General features: G+C 39.9%; 2 protein-coding genes across 4 annotated transcripts in view; both read right to left on the reverse strand.

The window, feature by feature from the left end:
- wwtr1 (WW domain containing transcription regulator 1) overlaps window positions 1–18,709 on the reverse strand; it is a 57,385-nt gene extending 38,676 nt beyond the window's left edge. For all 3 annotated transcript variants that reach the window (XM_063012692.1, XM_063012691.1, XM_063012693.1), the window contains exon 1: window positions 18,071–18,709. In XM_063012692.1, the coding sequence (XP_062868762.1) occupies window positions 18,071–18,495 (425 nt within the window). In that variant the 5' untranslated portion in view covers window positions 18,496–18,709. The remainder of the gene's footprint in view (window positions 1–18,070) is intronic.
- A 1,315-nt stretch (window positions 18,710–20,024) lies between these two features.
- Window positions 20,025–23,717, reverse strand: commd2 (COMM domain containing 2). Its single transcript, XM_063012905.1, has 5 exons — window positions 23,583–23,717; window positions 22,593–22,670; window positions 22,412–22,494; window positions 22,113–22,286; window positions 20,025–21,135 (listed from the first exon to the last, which is right to left on the reverse strand). Exons 1-5 carry the CDS (start codon window positions 23,647–23,649, stop codon window positions 20,938–20,940), a joined length of 600 nt encoding a protein of 199 aa, XP_062868975.1. The 5' UTR covers window positions 23,650–23,717; the 3' UTR covers window positions 20,025–20,937.
- Window positions 23,718–25,494: the final 1,777 nt, after the last annotated feature.

Below are 25,494 nucleotides of genomic sequence, written 5' to 3' on the forward strand. Positions count from 1 at the left end.
AGTATTTGAGACGTTTAAATGAGTCTGTGTGCCTGAAGCATGCTGGACCCATCAACAACCCCGAAGAAGATGGCTGCCAGGTGGAGCTTTGGTCTGAACCAAGCTGCCAAGACAGCCGATTTAGTGTCCACTAAAACTGGAAAAAACCTCCATCTGCACTGGAAAACACAGTCGAAGTGAGCAGCCTTGTGGGCCATGTGGGCCGTTTTCTTCCAAGATAAAGAGTGAACCGTCTGATGCCTGCAGAATGACCCCAGAGCTGAAACAGAACTGTGCCTGAAGTCCTAAAAAGTACATTCAGGAAACCAAACACTGAAATGGAGCAGGAATAACAACAAGTGCAGATGTTTAAGAGGCATGTTGTGCCATATTGGGTGGAAAAAAACTTCTAAACGGGTACATTTATATCATTAAAATGAATCTGTGTGAAATTATAAACGTCGAATGTCTGTTTTATGACCGTTATATAAAAAAAACTATTAAAACTACCAGGTTTTATGAATATGAATTTAAAAAAGCCTACCATGCCCTCCTGCTGTCCTAATAGCAGACTAGCTAGCTAACTGCTACAGGTAATTTGTTAAAGGTAGAGCTGGGTAGACTGCAGATGATAGTGTTAATGACTTAATCATACTCATAATGTATTAAATAGTCCCCAAACCATTCCGAATACACATCCTTACTACATTCAGAACCTTTTAAACCACAGTGCCAAAAATCAGAATCATGTACACTGACCAATAGTGAAATTATTCTCTAAATCTATGTAGTATGGAATGTATATAGTATGGGATGTAGCCTTTTGTTCAAAAAACCAAATTAGCAGGTTGACCTGCTCAAAAATAAAATGGATTGGTTATAAGTATTCAATTTTTATTAAATTAAAGCCAAACGTCAAAACAAGCCATTAAAATCATGACTTATATTAGATAATATTAGAACCCTAAATAGATAGACAGACAGACAGACTGATAGATAGATACATATAGACAGACAGACAGACAGACAGACAGACAGCTAGATAGATACAGATAGATACAGACAGACAGAGACAGACAGACAGACAGACAGACAGACAGACAGACAGACAGACAGACAGACAGACAGACAGACAGACAGACAGAGAGAGAGAGAGAGAGAGAGAGAGAGATAGATAGATAGATAGATAGATAGATAGATAGATAGATAGATAGATAGATAGATAGATAGATAGATAGATAGATAGATAGATAGATAGATAGATAGACTATTAATCCCGAAGAAAATTAGGGAAATTAAGAAATAACAAGAATTCAATAACAAGGAAATTATATAACAAGAATGTAGCTAATATTAGCATACAGCTTATGGGCTAACAGTAAAATGATAATAAACTAGCTTGTATTTGGTTATTAGTAGGCACAACCATTTCATTCTTCAATCATCTGACAAAACTGTGCAGCTTAATTGCTAAATCATCAATAATAGTAATAAAGTAATAAAGTATTAAAGTTTTTAAAGAGTGAGCCATTATTTTAAAATTAGGTTTTGAAGTTCAGGAGCATTTGAACATCATAACAAATGTGCTCCTCTGCCAAAAGCCTGAGTATCGTCTGTCCATGTCCATACATATGTTAGCCAACACGGCGACAGAACCAGCTGAGTGTCGTCTATACATGCCAAGCCTTGAATCATCTACAACAGATCCAGTGAGGGGCCTAAAACAAAAGAGCGTTTCACACCGAACCCCATCGACTCGGGCTGGCACACTGGCCGCTTTCTCTAATGCAGAGAAAGTACAAATAAAAAGAGTGAATTGATATTAGCGTAATGCCCCCCTCCCTCACAAAGCACTCATTGTTAATAATTCCACTGAAGACATGGGAATGAACCATGGCTCTGATCCAACACCCCCCTGTTCTCAAACTCCAAGTTACCCCCCCCCCCCCCTCATCCCTCCCCACATCCCTCCCCACATCCCTCCCAAACTCTTATACACCCACACACACCCACACACTCCTTCACTCTGCCCTGATAATCGCCAGCTAATATAACCAGCTTAACCACTTACGCTGTGTTTGCACGTTCCAACCTAAACTACCAGTTCTTTTAAATTCCACTTCAGGACAAATTATGACCAAAAGAATGTGGAACACTGTCCTAATTATTTGGTTCAGGTGTTTTAACCACACCTGCCGTGACCCGGGGTGTGAACAATCACTTGTATAAAATAAATGAAACATGGGGCCACGGTCTGTCTTATGATTGTGCCATCATATGAGGAGTTTTGTGGAGGAGCTCCAGACCCTTGACTTTAACCCCATTGAACGCCTATGGGTAATAATGCACCTCTGATGGCTACAAAGCAAACAGTACTGTCAATTGCTTAAAAAGTTCATAGATAAATAAAATAAAAGCCTGAGCTGGGAATGTAACAATATTAATGCTCATGGCTTTTAAAAAAGGATCCAATCTGGTGCTTACATTCACTGATAAGTTTATAGGCTACACCTACCATATAGATGAACTTTGTGTGTATGCAATTACTAACTGTAGCCCATCTGTTGCTCAGTACCACTCTGTCACCCCCCTAGTATTGTTACCTTAGAGTATTAAGGGCAGAGGTGATGTTCTTACACACATTTTAAACTCCTTATGCTAATAAAATATAAAATATGAAGTCCTGTTTTAGGAAAGTGTCCACTGACACCAACGCTGGGATTCTGAACTCTCCGATTCAAATCTCAGCTCTTCTATCGGTCGGCTGGACACCCCTTAGCACATCTGGCAGTGCCTGCAGCAGACAAAATTGGCCACTAAAGTCTGCTGTGTGGGAGAAGACCGGATTAAAAAGGAAGTATAAATAAATTAGCAAAAATAGAAAGTGTCAAGTGCATGAAAAAGAAAGTAGCTGTAGTCTCTAATTCTACACCTCCAAAGAGTACAAACCGGTTTTGTGTTCCTAATAAAAAGGTCAGTAATAAACAATATTGGAAGGAACTCATGGGCTACAGTCAGTTATTGCGTATCCACAGACTTTCTGTTCAGATCTGTCAAGTTGGTGTATATTGTCCTACATTAAAATCTCTATATAAATATATAAGTGTTAATACATTGTAAAAATGGGAAAATAAACTGGTGCATAACTAGGCACGTGTTCATTCTTTCTATAGGATCTGTTAGATCATAAAGAATTCAGCAGCAAATGTTTAATGCATGGTGGAGACACTTCCAACCCAGAGACGCCACAGCAGCTGACACCAAATGTTACACAGACATACAGAGATTATTGACCCACATGCTATAGCTATGGAATTAAAGACTGAGCGCAGTGGTCATGACTGAACCTGGCTTTGTGTTCCTGCAAGCATAATCTGCTCTAACATCAGGAGGCCCAGAGGTCATGTCGACTCGAAGTGTGCTATGCAGTCCTACCAGTTTAGTTTTCAAAGCTTGCAGTTCTGATAGGTGTCTCGTTATTCTAAAGAGCAGAAGCAATCAGGAGAACATTAAAGAGCAGAGGCAATCATAAGAACTTTAAGTGTCGCTGCCTTGAGCCTTTACATGAGCTGGACAAATTATGCTTAAGTACCGTCTGTCCATCAAACGTTGATGGGAGCTTGAGCTGGTTAAATGACCTGCCTAATCAGATCTCAACAAAGTCAACTCGAGGAATTCTGGCACCCTCGCTTCTGTGGCCTCTCCCCATTCATAAGTGTGAGTGTGGCGAGTGGAATGCGTCTGCCTCTATTATGGTTCATGAGAGATCAGACCCCTCTCGAGAGCCCATTCTCACCTCACGATTGCGTTTATTCTACAGTCGGACAATGAACATTATCTCATGCTCAAGTTGGCCCTGTGCGGCGCATACCGGGTTCCTATCGGCGCGTCACACGTGACAGGGTGACGGTGGGATGAATCAGGACGGTCCCCTCGCCGCACCCCGCTTTCTGATCAGCTCCGAAACAAATGCGGCCGCACACGTCGACGTGCTGAATGAAATGCCTGCACTATAGAAATGCAGGCGAGGGGTCGGGGAGAGCTTTGCGCTGCCAACAGAACAATACACCCACATAGCTGTTGCTCACATTCCAAACTCCATGAATAGGCAGCAAAAGCGAAAAAGGAGAGAAATACATGGAGGGAGGAGTCAGGAGGAGGGGCTTATTGGATAAAGCTCCTCCCTCTTCAAGAGCTCCCACAGGAAAGCAGAGATGAACTTCTCTTCTAAGTGACAATCGACTTACACTATGTGGCCTGACCATATGTATGTGGACACCTGACCATGAGTTAGATGGATATTGGACAAGTGTGTCTGTGGTGATTTGTGCCCATTTAATCAAAAGAGCAAAGGTTAGACATTGATGTTAGATGAAAAGATGTGGCTCAAATTCAACATTCCAGTTCATCCCAAAATGTGTTTATGGGGTGTAGTACATTTAGGCACATTTCTTGAGCCAAACTCTGGTCTATTTAAAATATGTTTCAGGTATTTACTGTAAATCTCGCCCTAATAAACAGGTAATAATGATCCATTCCTGAGCTTGGTCGCTGAACAACTTGGTTGCTGCAAACAAATAATGTATTATTTTTAAATGAGCAAGCTTTCTGCAACTGACTGACTGATGGAAAATAAAAAATAAAGGACTGAGTAAATAAGCTTTAATAATATCTATTAATGAATTCATAATGAAAATAATGATGATTTCTGCCTTTTTTCTTATACAAAGATTAGTACAGCCCAAATAAGATACTGGTCTTAGTCATCATAGGCTTATGATGATGGCCTCCCTCAAAAGGAACTAAAACCAATATATATATACAGTATATACTGTATATACCAATATATACACTATCAGGACCAACTGTGTTATTAATATTTGTATTTTTTTCCATTTCATGTTCATCAATCTAGAATAACACAGAAGTACAACATAATGAATGAATAAATGAATGAATGAATGAATGGTTGAATTTTTATCAACCACTTCATCCTGGTCAGTGTCAAGGCAGTCACAAATAACCTGGACAGGGCGCCAATCAATCAAACTCTGGTAAAACCAAAATATACTACCAATGCATACTAACATACGAAGTAGTGTTTTATTACTGTCATACTATTGTTGTTATACTAGCGTCCTTTCTTTGTGGAGTTTGTATGTTCTCCCTGTCTCCACCTGGGTGCTCCAGTTTCCTCCTACAAGTCCAAGGACATGCAGTCAGGCCAACTGGAGCTACTAAAAATTGCCCTGTGAGTGTATGTGTGTGTGTGTGTTTGTCCTGTGTTGGACTGGTAACCTGGCCTTTCATTCAAAAAAATCAGACCCACCGCAACCCTGACCAGTATGTAATTGTTTACCTTGAACGTGATAAAAGCTCCGTGGTTGATGAATTATTTATTAAAACAGAAGACTGAACCGAGCATTTGGAACATTTATTTCCAGACAGGGAGCTGAAGACTTTTAGGAATGTGAAGTGTTTTTGGGCTTGTTAGGTGATTTTGACTAGTTCACAGCTGTGAAGGCTACAGTCAGCAGTCTAAACATTATACAGAGCGGTAACGGCCGGGACTTCAGCTCGTGGAATCATTAATGTTTGGTTGAAGACGAGAATTATCTGCTGACTCGTTTGATGCGAACACGGCACATTACTTATTACTGTTAAAAATACTGTGTGTACAGGACAGCAGGTTGAGGATTATTAGAACTTCACCTTCAAAAATTACAGGTTTTTTTCTTCCTTCCACAAAACGATGACGCACCGTAAAGTTTGTACCGACTGTTGTGTTTCACATTAAACATAAGGTTAGAAAACAAGAGGTGATGATTTACTTTCTTCGGTACAGTTAGTCACATCAAACCCCCCCCCCCCCCCCCCTCGCCGAGGCTTTTGAAGTGACTCATGTTTGTTGTTTTTTTCCCTCCGCCAAACCCCAAAGAGGGGCCACTGCATCCCTCCAGCCATTATCCTGGCAAACAAAAGGAAATGAGCAGTTCCATATCCTGTGGACCAAGCCATCTCTTTCAACTACATATTTTAAAGGAAAAGGGTGAACACACGGAAAGCACCACTCCGAAAAACAGCTGAGCTCATGTGAAACACAGACTTTCAGCCAACCCAGACTGATCAACTGAAAAACACCAAAAAATAAATACATAAATACATAATAGCACTACACCAGTGAGTACATTAGAAAATAGCCTGATAAGTGTGAAAAATGTTAAAATCACTGGGTTCTGTTTAAAAATCTGAATCTATGTGCATGCATTCGAAATAAATGAAGTTGTAAGTGTTTTGTTTTCTGTGTCTGGATGCAAATTTAACTCAAGCTTGTTGATTTTTAAAGAGTTTCTCTAAAGTCGCTTTTAGTAAATAATAAATAATTTCTTTCATCCGATCAAGGAGAGCCGGCTCACCACACGCCCCCTCCGACACGTGTCCAGTCCAGAGCTACGCTAGGCTCCTTGTGACATCCTGGTGAGACCCTGTCAGACCTTTCCTCCTATATACATGGCCAACTCTGTCTGTGAGGATCCTCGGCTAGGTCAGTGGCTTTGCTGGGATTGGAACTCATAAGGGTCTCAATATTAGATTGCTGCACCACCTGAGCACCCCTTCTCTGAAATTTTAAATGCTGCTAAAATGGTACTTAAAGCCATCCGTCCTTATTTATACACAAAACCTAATGCTGTGTCCCAAATCACATACTGCCAGACTAAATAACAACAAAAAACAACTATTTTTGTGTAGATCTGAATGCTGATGTACAAATACAAAACAGCTGACTAAATGTAGGGCAGCATGGTGGTAAGGTGGCAGCAACACAGGTCCAATCATCACCTGCAATCACTGTCTGTGAGGAGTGTTAGATCTTCAACACACGTTTGTGTTGGTTTCACCCAGGCACTCCGGTTTTTTTGTACCGCCTGAAAACATGCAGAAGGAGGATTGGCTGCTCTCACTTGCTTTGGTGGGTTAAGTGAGTTCATGACTACATGTGTGAGGTCCTATAGTTAGAAGAAGTGCCCTGAAGAACCTGAAGGACCCATGCAAACATGGGAAAACAATACCAAGGCAAGCACATCAGCATATAAGGTTTGATGTCATGTCCTCAGGACCTTAATATAACAGTTGTTATGCTGTATAATGACCTCAAAACTTAAAAAGAAATAAAATAAATAAAATAAAGCAAGAACTGTGGGGGATTTAAAAGCTAAATGATAACCCAAAAGAATAAAAACAACACTGATTTTGAAGTACGGCTGAACTAGGCCAGCATGTGCAGCCAAGTTTACATCTATAAGGATCAAAAGCAAAAGTTCTTGGAAGCGTTCGGGACTGATTGATGCTCGGAGCTGAGCTCTGTATACTGACAGAAAAGTGAGCAGATGAAATACAGTCGAGTCTGTGTATGTGTCTCGTTCTCCTATCTTCCCCAGCTAAAGGCTTCCAGCTGTCTTCCAGTAAAAGGACGTCTGCTGAAGGTCTGCAGCGCCATCTCCAAGAGCCGCTTTTTATATTTAAACATTATAAACCACAGCGGTGGACATCAGAGGAGCGGCCGTATAAATAAAGCTCCGTCTGTCCGACTCCTCCATCTAGCAGCAGTTTAAACACACTCGTGCAGCAAAGCAGATTATTGACTGTTCTAAGCTCAGAAGTGTTTGCTCGCAGCAAACACCCAAACTTGACCCTCCGTGCCCTCTCACCGGGCCTGCATTAATTTAATCAAGCCTGGTTCCTTTAGCATTATGAATAGATCATCTCATCTTATCTAACAACGTGGCAAAGATCACACGCTGCTCTAAAGGACCTCTTTGTTTCAAGTGTTTGTATTATTAGCAACACGGCGTGGGCAAGAACAAATCGCTAATAAAACTTTGCACCTAAAAACAACAGACCGGAGCGGCATTTTGTGTTTTTATCTCAGAGAACCAGGAAAGGTCAGATATCAAAGCCCATAAATAACAGGTTGTTTCTATATATTAGAGGTCAGTGTGTTGCTAAGTGCGGCCCATCAGCTGTTGGGAATGTGAGCAGCAGCAGCTTTAACAAGCTTCAAGTACTTCATACAGCAAAGCACTGAAACTCAAACACCAAATACTGTGAATAATTTCTTCATTTGTGTTCTTATTGATTACAATTATTATATTTTATGAATCTCTCTACATCAACATTAGAGAATGAACAAATTAAAAACAAACAAGAGCGTATTAGGAATAGCTGCAGCCTTTGGCTTCAAAACAGAAGAACTACCAGTAGAAAAGTGCAGAAATCTTTTCAGAAGTAACTTGATTGCACTTCAAATGCTGTACTAAAAAGTATTAAGGATATTTTATGTTGTTGTTTTTTTTTATCTTTTACTACCGCTTCATCCTGGTCAGGCTTACAGTGGTTCTGGATTCCCTGTCTGGAGTCAGTGGTTCTGGAGTCACTGGGCACAAAGCAGTAACATACTCCCGACAGGACGCCAATACATTCCAAAGCCTTGACCACTCGCCCTCCTTAGGCACATCCACTCACGTCTGTATATAGGCACCTGACCGGCTGATAGCACAGCTGGGGATTTGAACCATGGATCCAAGCCGTATTAAGCTAAGCATAATTTAGCACTGTGCTACCAGAATGCTCGTTTTATTATTTTTCATAAGTCAAAAGTAACATTTCTGTTCTGTTTCAATAATATAATACACATCTGTTATTTTTTATTTCATTCAGAGAAAATTGAGGGTTTTTTAATGAAGGAGGAAGGGCACCAATTCATAACCACATCTGTAGCTGATGCAAACTGTTTGTTGCAAGGCAACCAAATATAATTCACGTTACCTTACCTCAGGCTCCTTTTATGTGTTGTTTTTTATCAAATTTTTTGTTAATGTTAATCCCCTGCGCCTTAAAAAAGTTAAGGTATTCATGATTCAAAATATATCAAATTTGTTTACCAGGTAATCTGCTAATCAGACGACATCTTGAACTTGTAAATCAATCCCAGCAGCTCGATGTCTGCATTGATTCCTAATCAACATTTTCAATCCGAAGTGAACATCCATCACATCCATCACATCCACTCATGTTTAAATTCAGCCCACATGACATTTCCTTCCAGTTTAATTACTTACACACAGTGTTCGTCAGCAAGCCCCACAACTTGACGTCTCTTCATGGCTGCCATCGCGGGAGGTAAAGGTAGCAAACCACAACCATCCAATACCAAACAACCCCAGCAACCAGCCAAACAAGTCATTCGTGGGCTGGAATAAAAAGCATCCACGCTGATCACAAAGAGCTTCAGAACCAAAGGAAATATGGAAATGGGCCACAATATTTCTGATATTTTAACTGGTGCAGACAAAACTTTTTGAGTTCGCTGCATTATTTATTTCTTATTAGGGTGGGGCAGTGGCAGTGTGATGAAACTGTGGTGCATCCCAAAGACCTTTAATTACAACTTTGTCCATGTGGTCAGCAAGAAAACCCTGTTTGTTTTAGCAGTACTGCTGGAAGTGCTTCATACAGCCCCTGAAAATGAGCCCCTGAGTCTTGGTAGAAAGTGATTCTGTTATAAATAATGGAAAGATTTAGTCACGATACTAAGATTTAGTCACGATACTGACTTTTGTAGCAACCGCTAGTTGGTACAGTCTTCAAATACCCGTGCTATGCTAAAGATGAACTGTTCTGCTACTGAACCACCTCTAAACGACCAGTAAGATCAGGGGTTAATTGTTTTAAGTATTCATGTTATTCTAATATGAAGGATAAGGTTATGAGGTTTGAGGATGCAGGTGGGCCACAGTATGCACAAGTTTTTATGGTAATACCACAACACATAGTAATATACAGACAATGGCCATACAGTGTAATGATATACTTAAAAAAATATAAAATTTATCCTTAAACTCAATCCTTATCTTGAACTCAGCCCAGTTGACTTTTTGCACAAATTATTCTGGTGTGGATTTGATTCTGAATGGCTATAATTGCTATTTTTACCCATCAATCTATACTTAATCACATATAACCAAGTGAAAACATATTTTTAGAATTCAGACCCTTTATTCAAAACTATATAGAAGCACCTTTCGGCAGTGATTACAACTGAAAGTGTTCTTGAACACATCTCTACAAGCTTTGCACACCTTTAGGTAGTTTATCCCATTCTTCAAGGCAGATCCTCTTCACCTCTGTTAGACTGGATTGTCTGTGTAAAGTGCGATGTTTAGGTCTCTACACACATGCTCTGTAGGGTTTAAGTCTGGGCTTTGGCTAAGCCACTTAAAGACATTTACAGATTTGCCCCAAAGCTACTCTTGTTGTTTTGGCTGTATGCTTTGGGCCACTTTTATGTTAAAATGTCAAAGCCCAGACCAGTCTGACCACTGGGTTATTTCTTTCTTACTTCACTGACCAAAGAAACTTTTAAAAATGAGTAAAGCAAAGGGGATGATGCACCTGAACACAATCGAACACAAAGCGAAAGATCTGAATACTTTTGTCAATAAGAGATTTCAGTTTACACTTGTCATTATAGATGATTAAGTGTAGACAAATGAGTATTAACAGCAATTATAATCATTTAAAATCAAATCCACAACACAGTGGAAAGTGTGTAAAAAGTCATGGCGTCTGAATACTTTCTGAATCCACTGCACGTGTTAGTCCTGCCTACACCTACAGAACTATTTCATGTTTTCTTTTATAGACGTCTTCATTACTGCCAAATCAGCAAATCACACAAGCGAGACTCCAGAACAGACAAGAAAAATCCAGACTGCCTGCTGCCGCCACAAACTCATCTATTATGGTTTCCTCACCGATAGCAGCATGGCCAAGGTCTCATTAGAAATCCTCAAGCCCCGAAGCCAGCATTTTCTATCTGTTTATAGACTTTTATAACCGCTAAGCACTGTGCATGGTACAAACAGTCTACGGTACGGCTAATTCGACTTCTCTACCCCTCTGCACAGTTCTGTACAGACAATTTAATCGACAAGCAGTAGCCTTGTGGTTAAGGTACTTGACTAGTAACCAGAAGGTCACTGGTTCAAGCCCCACTACTGCCAGGTTGCTGCTGTTGGGCCCTTGACCCTCAATTGCTCAGACTGTATACTGTTACAGTAATGTAATGTAAAAGTCGCTTTGGATAAAGGTGTCTGCTAAATGCCGAAAATGTAAATGTAACAGCACTGTTACATACTACTCAAACCGGGCACATACAGTAGACATATAGTAGAAAATAGATTTAAACCTCAGTGCTTTAAACAACAAAAAGAAGTTATACAGAAAAATGGAAGCTGTAAAAAGCTAACTGGCAGAAAACAAAGTAAACAGCTTCTGACTTTTGTTTAAAAACACTGTCGCTGATAGAGTTAAGCAACTCAGAGACTTGACAGACATTATCAGCGCCCGGCTCTTGCCTCATATGTTCCCAAACCTGCTTATCCGTTCACTTACAGTGATGTCAGCGAGACATCTCCCTACGCGACGACGATCGAATCACAAACAAGTCAATTCTGTACAAACTTCTCCCTGTACAAACAAACCAAACGTCTGCAGAGTTACAGCAAAATTACACTAAAGTACACCTTTCAGATGCTGTGGCATCTCTGGCAGAAATCTGTAACTGCAAACAACTTGCAACAGAACACTTAGTAATGTAAATATGTTTACACACCTCACTTTTACACAGAGTTATCGAACTGCTGCAGGTGCCAGGTTTATCTGATATGTTAAATCAAATACTGATATAATATTGGCACTGACTGCTCTAGAAATATTGACATTGGTTTAACAAAAACAAATCAGATAAGCTCTACTAATTACTATGTAAAGTACCAGTATTAATAATATAATACATGACATAATATTTTAGGGTGGAAACAGTGGCTCGGTGGGTAGCACTGTCGCCTCACAGTAAGTAAGGTCCTGGGTTCGATCCTCAGGCGGGGCGGTCTGGGTCCTTTCTGTGCCGAGTTTACATGTTCTCCCCATGAGATCCGGTTTCCTCCCACAGTCCAAAAACATGCAGTCAGGTTAATTGGAGACACTGAATTGCCCTATAGGTGAATGTGTGTGTATGTGTGTCTGCCCTGCGATGGACTGGCACCCCATGCAGGGTGTTACTGTGTGTCTTGCGCCCATTGAAAAGCTGGGATAGGCTACAGCAACTCCCCCCCCCCCCCATCACGACCCTGATTGGATAAGCGGTTAAGAAAGTGAATGAGTGAACATGTAGTTTTTAGCTTTTTCCATCCTGAGATTCGCTTAGATTATGCTTAGACAAACCCAATTCCCAGACTCCGCAACTAAAATGCGGAGTGTTTAGATGAGCATAAAAGAATCAGATAAGTGCCAAAATCCAATAGCGTTTAGATAATAACAGCACATGTAAACACACACACTAAATCAGATTCAGTTTGTGTACACAGCAATGATTTCATGACCGTCACGGCTCTGGTAAAATCCGTGCTGAACTAATATTCCGAACACAAACAGGTTTTGTGAGGTGCAAACGTGGATCTGCAGCTCGTACACTGACTGTTTAACACAGACGACAGAGGAGGTTATTAGAGAGCGATGCTTTTTGACGTGTGAGGGTGAAGCACTCGTTCCATTTCGCTGAAGAGAGGAAAGACCAGGCAGACCGGGCAAGATTTCTATCACAAACAATACAGACGGCCTCGGCTAAAAATGGACAGAGTTGTGTTTTCTACGTCTTCACATATTGTCGATTGTTTTCTGAAGGAAATAAGCTCATGGGTCATAGGATAATATTAGGTCAGTCTTGAGCTGTGTGTAGCGAGCAGGAAGTTCTGGGGATTATCTTGGATAAACCAGTACTAACTGGGATTAATCTGTTTTCTTAAGGGCACAGACCTGTAAGTTGAGCAGAATCAGCAGATTTATGACCTTATACCTGCCTGGTGGTAAATTTTACACATCATAAAGTAACATCATGTCTGGAGCACATTAAATGAAACATTGGAGGTTTTGTATGTGTGTGGTGTGAATTAGGTTTTAAAATATAATTGTATAAATATATTCAGTGTGTCATAATTAAACTGACTGTTTTTTAAACCCTCAGCTTTTTGTTTTCTTTAAGGACCTTTAAAACACATTTATAGTACGAGGATGTTTTTATTGGATTCTACTGGGGAAAGAACAACAGAGCTCTAGGGTGGCGCTACCCAGCACTGGGGCATCAGAGTTTGAATCCACAACGGTGCTATCAACCAATCAGGAATCTACATACAGACATGATAGTGGTTTATGTCTTGGGGGTGGCCGAGGTCCCACAATAGATCAACATGCTTTCCAGGTTGTGTTAATGCATTGCATTCAGTGCCTCTGAGGGAAACTGGACCCACTGCACCCCCGACCCTAAGGACAAAGTAGTGAAACAGAGGACAGTTCCCAATACTGTTCCACCCAATTCTGCTCAAATACCACAATGTATGTCTCATGAACCCTCTGGAGGGTGGGGTGACCTTTTTTGCCCAGTTGGGTTGTCAGATTTACTGCTTTAACCATACAACAGGTATAAAGATAAAAACATTTGTGATCACACAATTACACCAACATCTAGTACTTCTCTGAGACATCCGCAGGAAATGTGATTATTTTAATGTGAAGTCAAAATCCGATAAAATCTTGGCTTTAACCAGAAAATACAAAACACAGATCAAATCCGGTAGATCCTGGGGGAGTCAGTCATTCATAACTAAGTTTAAACATTTTCTGTGATAAAAGCTATTTTTATTTCTGGGAATCTTAATGTTTAGCTCTTTTTCTCTTTTTTTTAGCAAAGGAAGCTCATGGATGCTTGTAAAATTTTATGTCCGTGTTTAAGCCATGTATAGATGTTAGGAAGCAGTGAGGATTGTTATAAACGACCCACTGTTTAAAAGAGCATTATTTACATTATTAATCATTTCCCTGAAAAAGCAAAACCTCCTAAGTTTGCAGCAGCAGTGAGGAGGGCATCAACCGAGAGAGTAATTACCCCTGACAGGCAGACTTTTGTCTTCCTGACTGCTTAATTGCAGGGCGGAGGGAGGCCCAGGTCTGCAGTTTTGTTGGTGGTGGAGGTGCCAACTGAATGTGTGGCAGGCACTAACATGTTCACTTTAAATGTGGCAAGTCTGTTAAGGAAGGAGGAAGAAAGAAGCTGGAAAATAACCCGGTCGAGGCTATTCCCACGTCTCAGCAGAGCCCGACATCCGGAGAGGCACCGGTGTTTGGGGTATGCAGCAGACCAAATCACTTAAAACTTGTCAGAAAGCTTTACTATAGTCAGAGATGGGAGCTATTTTTAGAATTAGGCTTGCATGGTTTTAAAACTATGATTTTAGTTTTAATATTGTTATGTTTGTTATGGTATCAGTTATAAGGTGAAAATTACAACTCATTACCAAACAAATCTCTTCATTCTGTCACAACACAGCCTGATATAGCAGATGTAGCAGGTATGTAGTAAATCTTATTAACAACTATTATTAGAATACTCAAAACAACAAAAATGCCAAAACTAAACCTATTTTAACCCGTCCTGTAACCCTATTAGGTCAAGTCAAATTTATTTATATAGCGCTTTTTACAATGAACATTGTCTCAAAGCAACTTTACAGAATCCAGGACCAACAGACCAAAAACCCCTATTGAGCAAGCCGAGGGCAACACGGCAAGAAAAAACTCTCTTAAAATTACTGGAAGAAACCTTGAGAGTCACCATTATTGACTTATTATTAAGTCACCATTACTGAAGTGAATTTTTATATTATTTTTGCTAATAGAAACTAGAGAAATTCTGCCAAAATTGCAGCGTAGTTATTGTGTTTGTAAGTAGATGAGAAATGTTATAGTTAAGCTTGGTGAACATTTTCATTTTTGGCTAAGACATTTATGGAAAGCACTAGTTATCATGCTTAAAGAGTGCATGACACACCTTTACTCACAGCTTTACAATTCACTTTTTTCATATTTTGTGCATAAAAACAACATGCCGTTGTGGTGTTTATGGCGTTGAACCACAGAAAATTCAACTTTTTCCTAACAACAAAATCAATCAGCCATAACATCAATTGTGGCAGCAATGTTTGTCAAATTAAAGCGCCCTTATCTTGTTCTTTTGTCACCCTGCAACGAGCCGTGGGTGCGACCGACAGGAGCTTCTCAGTTTACAAATCCCGTCTCAACAGTGAGCACCCCACCGAGCTGAACACAGCCCCAGTGACTTATCAACTCTCTACTGACCAAGATAACCAACACGTCTTCGGGGTCTGAAAGGAAGACGTGCTTATCCCCCTCATTCCCAGAGTAAGCACACTTAAAACACTTATTCACACAAAGCCAGAACTGGATCTGACTTTAGCACATCAACACTGAGATCCTTTTCTCATCCGTATCAATGTGATCACAAAGTTACATACATGAACATTTACACACAGCTCTGCAAAAACCGGTCAGCGTACCGTCACTGTCCCACGCCCAGATACTGTACATCACTTCCTGTCAGATCCAATCTAGCTGAGCACAGATCATAGTGAAATCTGAGATCAGACATAAAATGAAACCAGTTTTTCTAAAGGAGTTCCACTCATGTAAACGACTAACTTAACTGATGGTATTCCAGCAGCGGCCCGACACCACAATTAGCATCTGTGGGTAAATCTAATAGATTAAATAAAAGTCTTGGCAATCAAATTTCCATCTGACCATTTAAATTATGGGATTATACAGAAATACAGCAGCTGTCACACAACAACAAATGTCTGACGATCCAACTTTAAACCACTACAGCAATACAGTCAAACACTATTCCAGTAACGTGATAACCAAAAATAATTCCCTCTAAATAGTCTTTCACTCTGAAATTCAATTTACTCTGAAATACAATCTACTTTTGACTGAGTCTTAAAAGCATCATCCAAAAATATTAGTGATGCCGCAGGCGCACAATCAAAATCGACTAAGAACGATACTCTATTTTATTTTGAAAAAAATGGAGCCAGCATGTTTGTTTATTTAAGTGTTTAATGCATTTTTAGTTGTAGTATGGTAAATTTAAACAATAATCCAATGTGTAAATGAGTACTGTAGCATAAATATAATCTATATGTACATGAGGACTAGTCAGTTGCCTCAAACCTTGGATCTGGGACTTTGAGATTTAAAAGCTATTTAATCAGGCTGTAATATTTTTTGTTACAGAATTAAAAAAAGCCAGTTTCACTAGTAACTAGTAGGTTATACATGTACACTCAGCCCTACAAAAAAGCCAATCGTGGTGTTCGGGTGGCACAGCAGTAAACTGTGCTAGCCCACTACCACTGGGATCCAGGGTTTAAATCCCCAGCATTGTGACTGACTCGTCGGGAGTCTACATACAGAAATGATCGGCTATGTCTAGTGGGGTGGGAGTGTTTAAAAATCTTTAAACATGTTGTTACAAAAAATCCATATTCCATCAAATTTAGATATATCTATTCTGTTATGTACACATTCTGTTCGTGGGATGAGCAGAATCATTTTCCTGTAAAATAACCTAAATCTGTAGAACTAAAAAAGCAGCACTGAGTAAACAGAAAGAAAGTCATTTCAGAACACGCTGCTGTGATGATGCAAGTATCTCTGGACAGCCTGCAATAATAATAACACAAATGTCAAGTTGAGTTTGACTCATGTATCATTCATCATCATAGACTAATGGCTAAAATCTGGAGAAGACTTGACTTGCCACTCAAATTACAACAATGTGCACTGACCAGATAGGTCTCCAAATCTCAAACATTTACAAACGACAGCTTTAATAAATACTTAAATCTAACACTAAGACCCTTGCATAAAAAATAGTGTTAATTCAAGACTTGTATAGTTGGCTATGTTGTAAAATAGGACAGCTTTAAGGCATTCCAATCACTGATACAGTTCAGCCATCAATATAATGCGTTTATTTGTCATTTATTTGAAAGTTGGGGTCAGAGCACAGGGTCAGTCATCATACAGCACCCCTGGAGCAGAGAGGGTTAAGAGCCTTGCTCAAGGGCCCAACAGTGGCTGCATGGCAGTGCTGGGATTTAAACTTTTAAACTTTCAGTTGACAGCCCAAAGCTCTACCCACTAGGCTACCACTGTCAAGCAACACAACTAACATCAAATGATCTTTAAGTACGAAGCAAAGAGGGTATTGCTTCACGAATAAGCGCCGCATTGGTGCAGTGACAAGGCTAGAAGTTGTGTGTGGGGTGTAGACTTCATTTGAATCATGAGAAGCGTTTAGTGACCGGTGTTTTGACCACATGTAGGAAAAATTGTATGAGAAACAACTCAAAATAAAAAAAGCAATGTCTTCTGCACTGCAGACAATACTCAGGCTTTATATTCTCAAATAGATAAATAAGGAATATAGATAAAGAAAGAATAACTAAATATATGTACGTGTTCTGAATGGTGAAATCAATGATCCTGCTTGAAAAGTATTTATACAAAAATATATAAATGCATTTTGACTTTTGTTGTCACTTCTACATTCTTATAAAACTTATTTTAAAATGATGAAACCCTTGTTGTCACTCAGGTGATATTATAAAGACAGCCGGGAGTCAGTGATAAAATTAATAATAGGTTATTTTTGTTTGTTTGGTTGTATTTGATTACACTTTGTAATACCCGAGGTTTTGAAAATGGTCAATTTATTTCCTCAAAAACACTAAATCCACAAAGAACTGAAAAAAATAAGGGTCATTTTTAAGTATCAGGTAGATTAGGAACTCAGCTATACTTCCTAGGTTGTATTTCTTACTGACAATCCATTCACTGCTTATTTAATGCTGCCACATGGACTCATAAGACACAGTGACGTCACTGGTCAGATTTTTTTTTTTTTATATATATATATTTTTTTCTTTTATTTAAAAATAAGCAAAATAGGCAAATGTGACTGTTCACTCCTCACATTAAACTGGTTTTGCCACAGATTTTTCTCCACACTGTAAATAAATCAGTGCTCTTCACTTACTGCAGATCTACGCACAGAGGATCGAACCTAATAATGTGACAACACAAATTAAACTCCAACTCCGCTAACACTCACTTGAGAAAGTACTTCTGGCCGGTGGGGGTGTAGGCCATCTCCCAGCCGGGCGGCAGCGCCAGTTCGTCGGTCACATCGAAGGACTGGTGGCGGCTGTGTAAGTGCTGGACCGGAGCGGCGGCGGCGGCGGCCGCGGCACTGAGCGCTCCGGCTCCGAGCTGCAGGGACGCGGGGGAGGAATGTGATCTACCGTGGTGGGGAACCAGTCTGGGCGGCTGCTGGCTGCCTGAATCCGTGCTCGACTGGCGGGAGTGGGATCCTGAATCGGGCTCATTGAAGAAGGACTCGGGCAGGTGTTTCTTCCTCCAGGAGTTCGGCCTCGGGTTCATGACGGCGTTGAAGAGCGCCTCGAGGTCAGTCTCCGGATCCTTAGCGACGTGGATCACTTGCTGACCGGGCAGAGGCTGAACCGGGTTCGTGCTCATGTTTGTGTTTCTTTCGGCGCGTCAAAGTTTAGTTACGGTCGGATTGCTTCAAAACAAACGCAAATCTTCCCAAAACGGATCCGTTTTACCGCTAAAAAGTTCTTTTTAGCGTTAAAGTTAGATGAAACTAATAAGACATCTTAAAGCTTTAAGCATGTAAAAAGTTCCTGGTAAGTTTGTTTCCTCCCGTTGACCGACCTTCCCAAATCCAGCGCGACTCTGTCCAGGCGTCGGAAACTTTCGTAAACTCAACTTTTCTTCCACAGCGCCTGTGTCAGCACTTCATCATGAATATTTAATTAGAAAGTGCGGTCTGGTTACCGCCCACTCATGAATATTCATATATCCACCCTCTTATCGACGTTCACTTTACATTGGGCACTATTTAGTCCCCGCCCACTCATGAATATTCAATCCACCTACACTACATGGCTTTTTATGTTACCGCCCACTCATGAATATTCAATTAGTATCCAGCTTTTGGATCTCCTCCCCCCCCAGACCAACATTTAATTATGTAGTGGCACTTGATTGGCACATCTTTTATGCATATTCCCGCATATAAAGAAGTAAGTGTTAGTGGAGTTATTTATTTATTGGGATTTATTTACAGTATGAAGAAATAAATGTGGCAAAAAGAAGCTATATTTGAGGATTGAATAGTCACATTTGCCTATTTTTTTTTTAAATAAAAGAGAATGCATGATTAAAAAAGTGGGTAATGAACAATTATGCCCAGTGATGTCACTGTGTCTGTATGAAGTATAAAGACTTTTATATGAGTCGATGAAAGAGCAGTAAAGCAGTGAATGATTTATCCATAATAAAAAAAAAAAATACAACCTAAGGACTATAGTTGAATCTAATTAATTGATCAACCAGGAACATAGGAACCAGGGGGAGGGAAAGTACATGAACTCCAGCAGGAACGGTAGTTACTCATTACACAAGATTCATCAGTTCACAAGATTATATCAAACACAGTCATGGACAATTTTGTATCTCCAATTCACCTCACTTGCACGTCTTTGGACTGTGGGAGGAAACTGGAGCTCCCAGAGAAAACCCACGCAGACACGGGGAGAACATGCAAACTCCACACAGAAAGGACCCAAACCGCCCCACCTGGGGATCGAACTCAGGACCTTCTTGCTGTGAGGCGACAGTGCTACCCACTTAGCCACCATTCTAGTATTAATAAAAATAATGTGTGACTATATTTTCTTAATCTGCACATATACTGTATGATACATCAAACAGTCAAAGGATTACACTTACATGAATAAACAATTAAAAACACACTTGTGAGCTTGTGTGGCGTAACAGTTCCGTAGGTTCGAATCCCAAACTGGACCCATAAATACCAAAGGTGTATGGTGTTACGTGAGTTTGCATCAACATCGATAAGATGCAAAGAAATCCCACATGAACGTATGGAGGGTTGTAAACAAACAAGGAAGCTTTTAAATAATATAAAAAAGCCTTGAAATAAAACACTATCGTGTTGCTATAAAATTCAGATCATAGCTTTATTATTTGATTATTTTTGTATTACACACTTTGTTTACAAGTTTGTCCATGTTATAAATGCAATAAAGCAAGTGAACTCCACTACCTTACATATCAAAATGTTCAAATATTGTTAAACGATGTGATGAAACGTCTGATTAGTCTTGTGTTATGCAGACAAAGACAAAGAATATTAATATTGCATCCCCTCTCACACACACACACACACTCACATTATAAAATAACCCCTATTGTGTGTTTCTTTCTGGGTATAAAGTAAAATTGATATTGTTTATTTAATTCAGTAATATTACATACAAGGATATCGCACCTTGACCCCTGGAATGAGAAACAGCTGAACATTTAAAGCTCTTGAAAAATGATCTAATACAGTTAGTTATGGTGTCCAATTAAATACACAAAAACAAAAGAAAATAAAGAAAACTAAAGAATGTTGTTGATGGGTCGATATACTACAGTATATGATCAAATGTATTTGGACACCCTTTCTAATTAAATAGTCAAGCTAATTTAGCCTGGCCCCAAACACTTTGAAATGAAACACTGATTGTAGCTAAGCATTGCCAAGTCTTGTTAAAAGCCTTTCCAGAAGAGTGGAGGCTGTTATAGCCGCAAAGTATGTGTTTTAGCCACACTTTCCTGTTGCTTTTGTTCCACAAGCTAAACTCATGATCAGGTGTCCAAATACTTTTGGCCATAAAGTGTACTACAGGTACTGGGACAGGGGAAACACTGCCGTAACTATTTCCACCATCTAGTGGCCACTTTGTTTAATCCCTTAGCACAAGTGGTTCAGTTTACAACCTGCATTGCCATTTCTTCTTCAACCATATTTGTACTGTTACTCTCTTTGCTTTAAGCCACTGTTAAGGTCCAGTTGCTGAAGGTTAAGAACCACTGGTTTACATGATCTTATTTAATGTTGCGCAGGATTCGACGACAGTGGTTGCTCTTGACCTCAGCCAGTGCTCGTTCCAGCTCCTGAATCAGGTGCATTAGTGTGGCAGGGTCCGTCTGCAAAACCCGGGCGCTTTGTGTATCTCCGTTTTCCAGATGCAGCTTCAGACTGATTGTAGGTTTCACCTGCTGTCTGAGAGTCCGGCTAGCCAGCTATAAAGACACACACACAAAAAAAACACAAGCAGAAACATTCAGGGCAATATTTAGTAACTCCAGCTGGCCTGAGTGCATGTCTATGGACTGTGGGAAGAAACCAGAGCACCCGAAAGAAAACCCACACAGACACAAAGTGAACATGCAAACTCCACACAAAAAGGACCCTGGCCATCCAGCTGGGAAATCAAACCCAAGCCCTTCCTGCTGTAAGCTGCATTCATTGATTATTTTATTTACATTTTACATTTACATTTTCAGCATTTAGCAGACGCTTTTATCCAAAGCGACTTACACAATGAGCGGAACACGATGAGCAATTGAGGGTTAAGGGCCTTGCTCAGGGACCCAACAGTGGCAACTTGGTGGTGGTGGCGGGGCTTGAACCGGCAACCTTCTGTTTACTAGTCCAGTACCTTAACCACTGAGCTATCACTGGCCTAAAAAATTTTTTCTGCATTTAGCAGATGCCTTTATCCAAAGCGACTTACATTACAGTTACAGTATACAGTCTGAGCAATTGAGGGTTAAGGGCCTTGCTCAAGGGCCCAACAGCAGCAACCTGGCAGTGGTGAGGCTTGAACCAGCGACCTTCTGGTTACTAGTCCAGTACCTTAACCACTAGGCTACGGCTAAGCGCCACCCATCATACAGATGAATTTTGTGGATATACAGTTACTAACTGTAGCCCATCTGTTGCTCTGTACGCTTTGCCAGTCCTCTGAACCCCATTTCTTAATCAGAAAGGACCCCCATAATTAAAAAGCACATTGCAGAAGGTGGACTGACTGATCTAAATTGCCTTTAACAATGAGGAAGTGAGTAAAATGTGCCCTGCAATAAATGAACTGCCAGCCTGACCAAAGAGTAATCCTACACTGACCCCACAGCCGACCCAAATCAGGATGAAGTGGTTATTAATGATAAATGAATGAATGAATGAATAGTAAGCATAGAACCATACGTAAGCTTACCTGTACATCTAGTCTCCACTCCAGGTTGTGATAATGGGGCAGGGAGGGTGCGAGCTCACTCAGAATCTGACGAATCTCCTTTCTGTGTTCCACATACAGCTGCAGCAGGAGTTTATTGAGCTCCTCTGAAAAACCCAGAACTAACACAGAATCCTGAAAATCCACTTCAGAGATCTGTGGAAACACGAATTTCTGGGTTTAAAGGTACAAGGGACAGTAAAAACTGTACAAATCCAATTATTTACTTTTACATTTTGTCCTTCAACACTAAAACATTTGGAAATGGTAAAAACACATACCATGAGCTTTGAACTTTCAGTAAGAAGATACATCAGTCCTTCCACCCCATGCTGCACAGTCTCTGCTGGGACACTCAGCTTTCCTGCACCACGTTATGCAATATGGCAAAGTTACAAACTATTATATTAAAGATTTTAGAATCTGGGCATTTGTCGTTTATCAAAGTTATATCCTACTTACTTGCTGCTCCTTCGTAGATTTTTGGGTTTGAACCTTTCTTCAGAAACTCCACTGCAATTCTGCCAAATTCGCCAACAACTGCAAAGTACACATGATATGGTATAATAATAATAATAATAATAATAATCAAATAAAAAGCTACTAGGGTAAAAAAATACAGCCAAATGCACTATATGACCAAAAGTATGTTTCTATTAAGCTTTATCACCTCATAAAACATTATATAACACAAAACAACTTAATGTGGTTTTATATACATGCAAATATTTAGTAGCACAAACCCACAAGGCCTTCATAACTGTATTTTGTATTCACAAATTTTCAACTGGAGATAGGAGCTGAACTGCAGGCAGTCTGGATCACCCTTGTCTTTTTTGGCCCAGGGAGTACAATGCCCTTTATTTACATCAACAATTTAAGAAGTCAGCTTGTTAGAGGGCAGCACGGTGGCTAAGTGGGTGGCACTGTCGCTTCACAGCAAGAAGGTCCTGGGTTCGACCCCCAGGTGGGGTGGTCCAGGTCCTTTCTGTGCAGAGTTTGCATGTTCTCCCCATGTCTGCGTGGGTTTACTCCGGATGCTCTGGTTTCCTCCCACAGTCCAAAGACGTGCAAGTGAGGTGAATTGGAGACACTAAATTGTCCATGACTGTGTTTGATATAACCTTGTGAACTGATTAATCTTGTGTAATGAGTAACTACCTGTTCTGTCATGAATGTAACCAAAGTGTAAAACATGACGTTAAAATCCTAATAAACAAACAATAAAACTGCTGTATGTACATTTTGAGCCATTGTATGTGTTTTGTGTTTTAATTACTCATTAAAAGGGTTGCAGAAATGAACTGTAATGAATAAAGTGTATTAAACTTTGCTGTAGCGCTTATACACTGTACTGTTGTAGTGAACTGAGATCAGTGATTATACATTAACTGTTAATCCTTGTACATTACACAGATTATTTCCTTTCAACTGAATGATAAAATTACTCACCCGCTGAATCCACTTCAGATAAAAATCCCAAGTGTTCCTTATGCTCATCAGATAAAACCAACAACATACTGACTGTTTATATAGTAACTAATATCATTACAGTAATAACACAATCCTTCATATACACAGCCAGCCTCAGTCTGCTAGTTTGCTTTTCGTAAGGCTGCGTCCCAAATCGCGCACTGTACACTATATAGTGTGCCTAACAATTATACCATCGCAATAGTAATTTAGTGCACTATTTAGTCTAGTGTTTTGCGATTTGAAACACAATTCAGGGTCACATGATAAAACGCTTTGGCGGCGAAAAAAGGATCCGACTGGGAATAACAATGAAAACAATAGTTCCGTTGTTTTAATAAGTATTTTCATAGTCATTAAGTTAGTTCCCTGGTCTTAGCTGGTTTGGACTGATTAAGCTGGTTTACCAACCTGGAAAAGCTGGTGCTGATCAGGATCCAAAAATCCTCCTAAACCATTAAAAACAATTCATTCATTACTTATGTTTAGCACCATTTAGCTTCAGTAACCAGTAAATCCATGTACAGGGATTACCCAACATACACATACATTCAGAAAGGGCACTTACATTTGAACCCCTAATAAGACAAACCTCAGAAAACAAATAAAAATTAAAACCTCAATTCATTTACATTTTCAGCATTTAGCAGATGCTTTCATCCAAAGTGACAGTATACAATCTATTACCAATTGAGGATTAAGGGCCTTGCTCAAGGGCCCAACAGTTGCAACCTGGTGGTGAGGTGAGACTTGAACTGGCAACCTTCTGATTACTAGTCCAGTACCTTAACCACTAGGCTACAACTGCCCTAACACAAGTAGTTGCATTCCAATAACCAAAAGGACTTGAAAGGACCCATTTTATTGGAAGGCCAAGTAGAGATGTGCAAAAAATAAATAAAAATAAACATACTGCAAAGGCCAGTGACATTGACCTGTACAACATAAGTGTGTGTGTGGGTTTTGTGTTCAAAGGCAGCACTATTAAGTCAATAATTCTGGATCCACATGGTGCCTACTCCTAACTATGAAGCTATATCACAGTTTCTTGTTGCAGCTTGTCACTTAATGAATTATTTTCTCCCCCCGCTCATGCTTTAATAGTAAAAGAAACTGTCACATTATTCAGCACACCAGTTAGACATTAACTTAATCAGTCTACACCAATTGCAAAATCCTTTATGAATAGATGAATAGATTGATATTCAAAACATGTCAAGAACTGAATATTTATTTCAGATTTTCTTAATAAAAATCACTATTGATTGTATTCGTTGACTGACCAACCCTGTGTACGTACCACCACATGTTCAGTTTGCATTACTGACCTGGCAGAGAGCAATCAGTTCATTACATGCTTTCTTATAGTGAAGCCATTAAGACAGATAACAGACTTTAATGACACTAACAGCAATGTGGAGGAATTATTATAAGAGCAAATTATGTAAATTATAAAGTTATAAAAGTTTTTTATAGTTTGATGGGGTAGTGGAACTCTTCGCCTCAAGAGATAAGTATTTTCAGCAACCAGGATTTCCTTTGGCCTCTTCCTTTCATATCTGTTAGTCTTTCCTCGTATCCTTTTGTTTAGTCCAGTAGGAAGCAGCTGCTGCACTTGTTCTGGTGCATTCTGGGAAGCAAAATAGTAGGACGATGAGATGGGAAGGAATAGCAGGATGGGTCTGTAGTTGATGTCAGAGCTTAAAAAAACACAGGATGAATCTTTGACCCACTTGTATAATTTCATTACAGAAGCACTGGACAAGAGGGCATCCGGGACAAGAACCAGCCATCAATTAAATCTTTCACTCTATCTAAATGGTCCAAAGATACTTGACGATGTCCTAACAAGTCATTTATTTTCATTTGAACTGATGGTAAAGAAGAAATG

This window comes from Trichomycterus rosablanca, chromosome 17 (genome assembly GCF_030014385.1).
Source record: "Trichomycterus rosablanca isolate fTriRos1 chromosome 17, fTriRos1.hap1, whole genome shotgun sequence".
Lineage (NCBI taxonomy): Eukaryota > Metazoa > Chordata > Actinopteri > Siluriformes > Trichomycteridae > Trichomycterus > Trichomycterus rosablanca.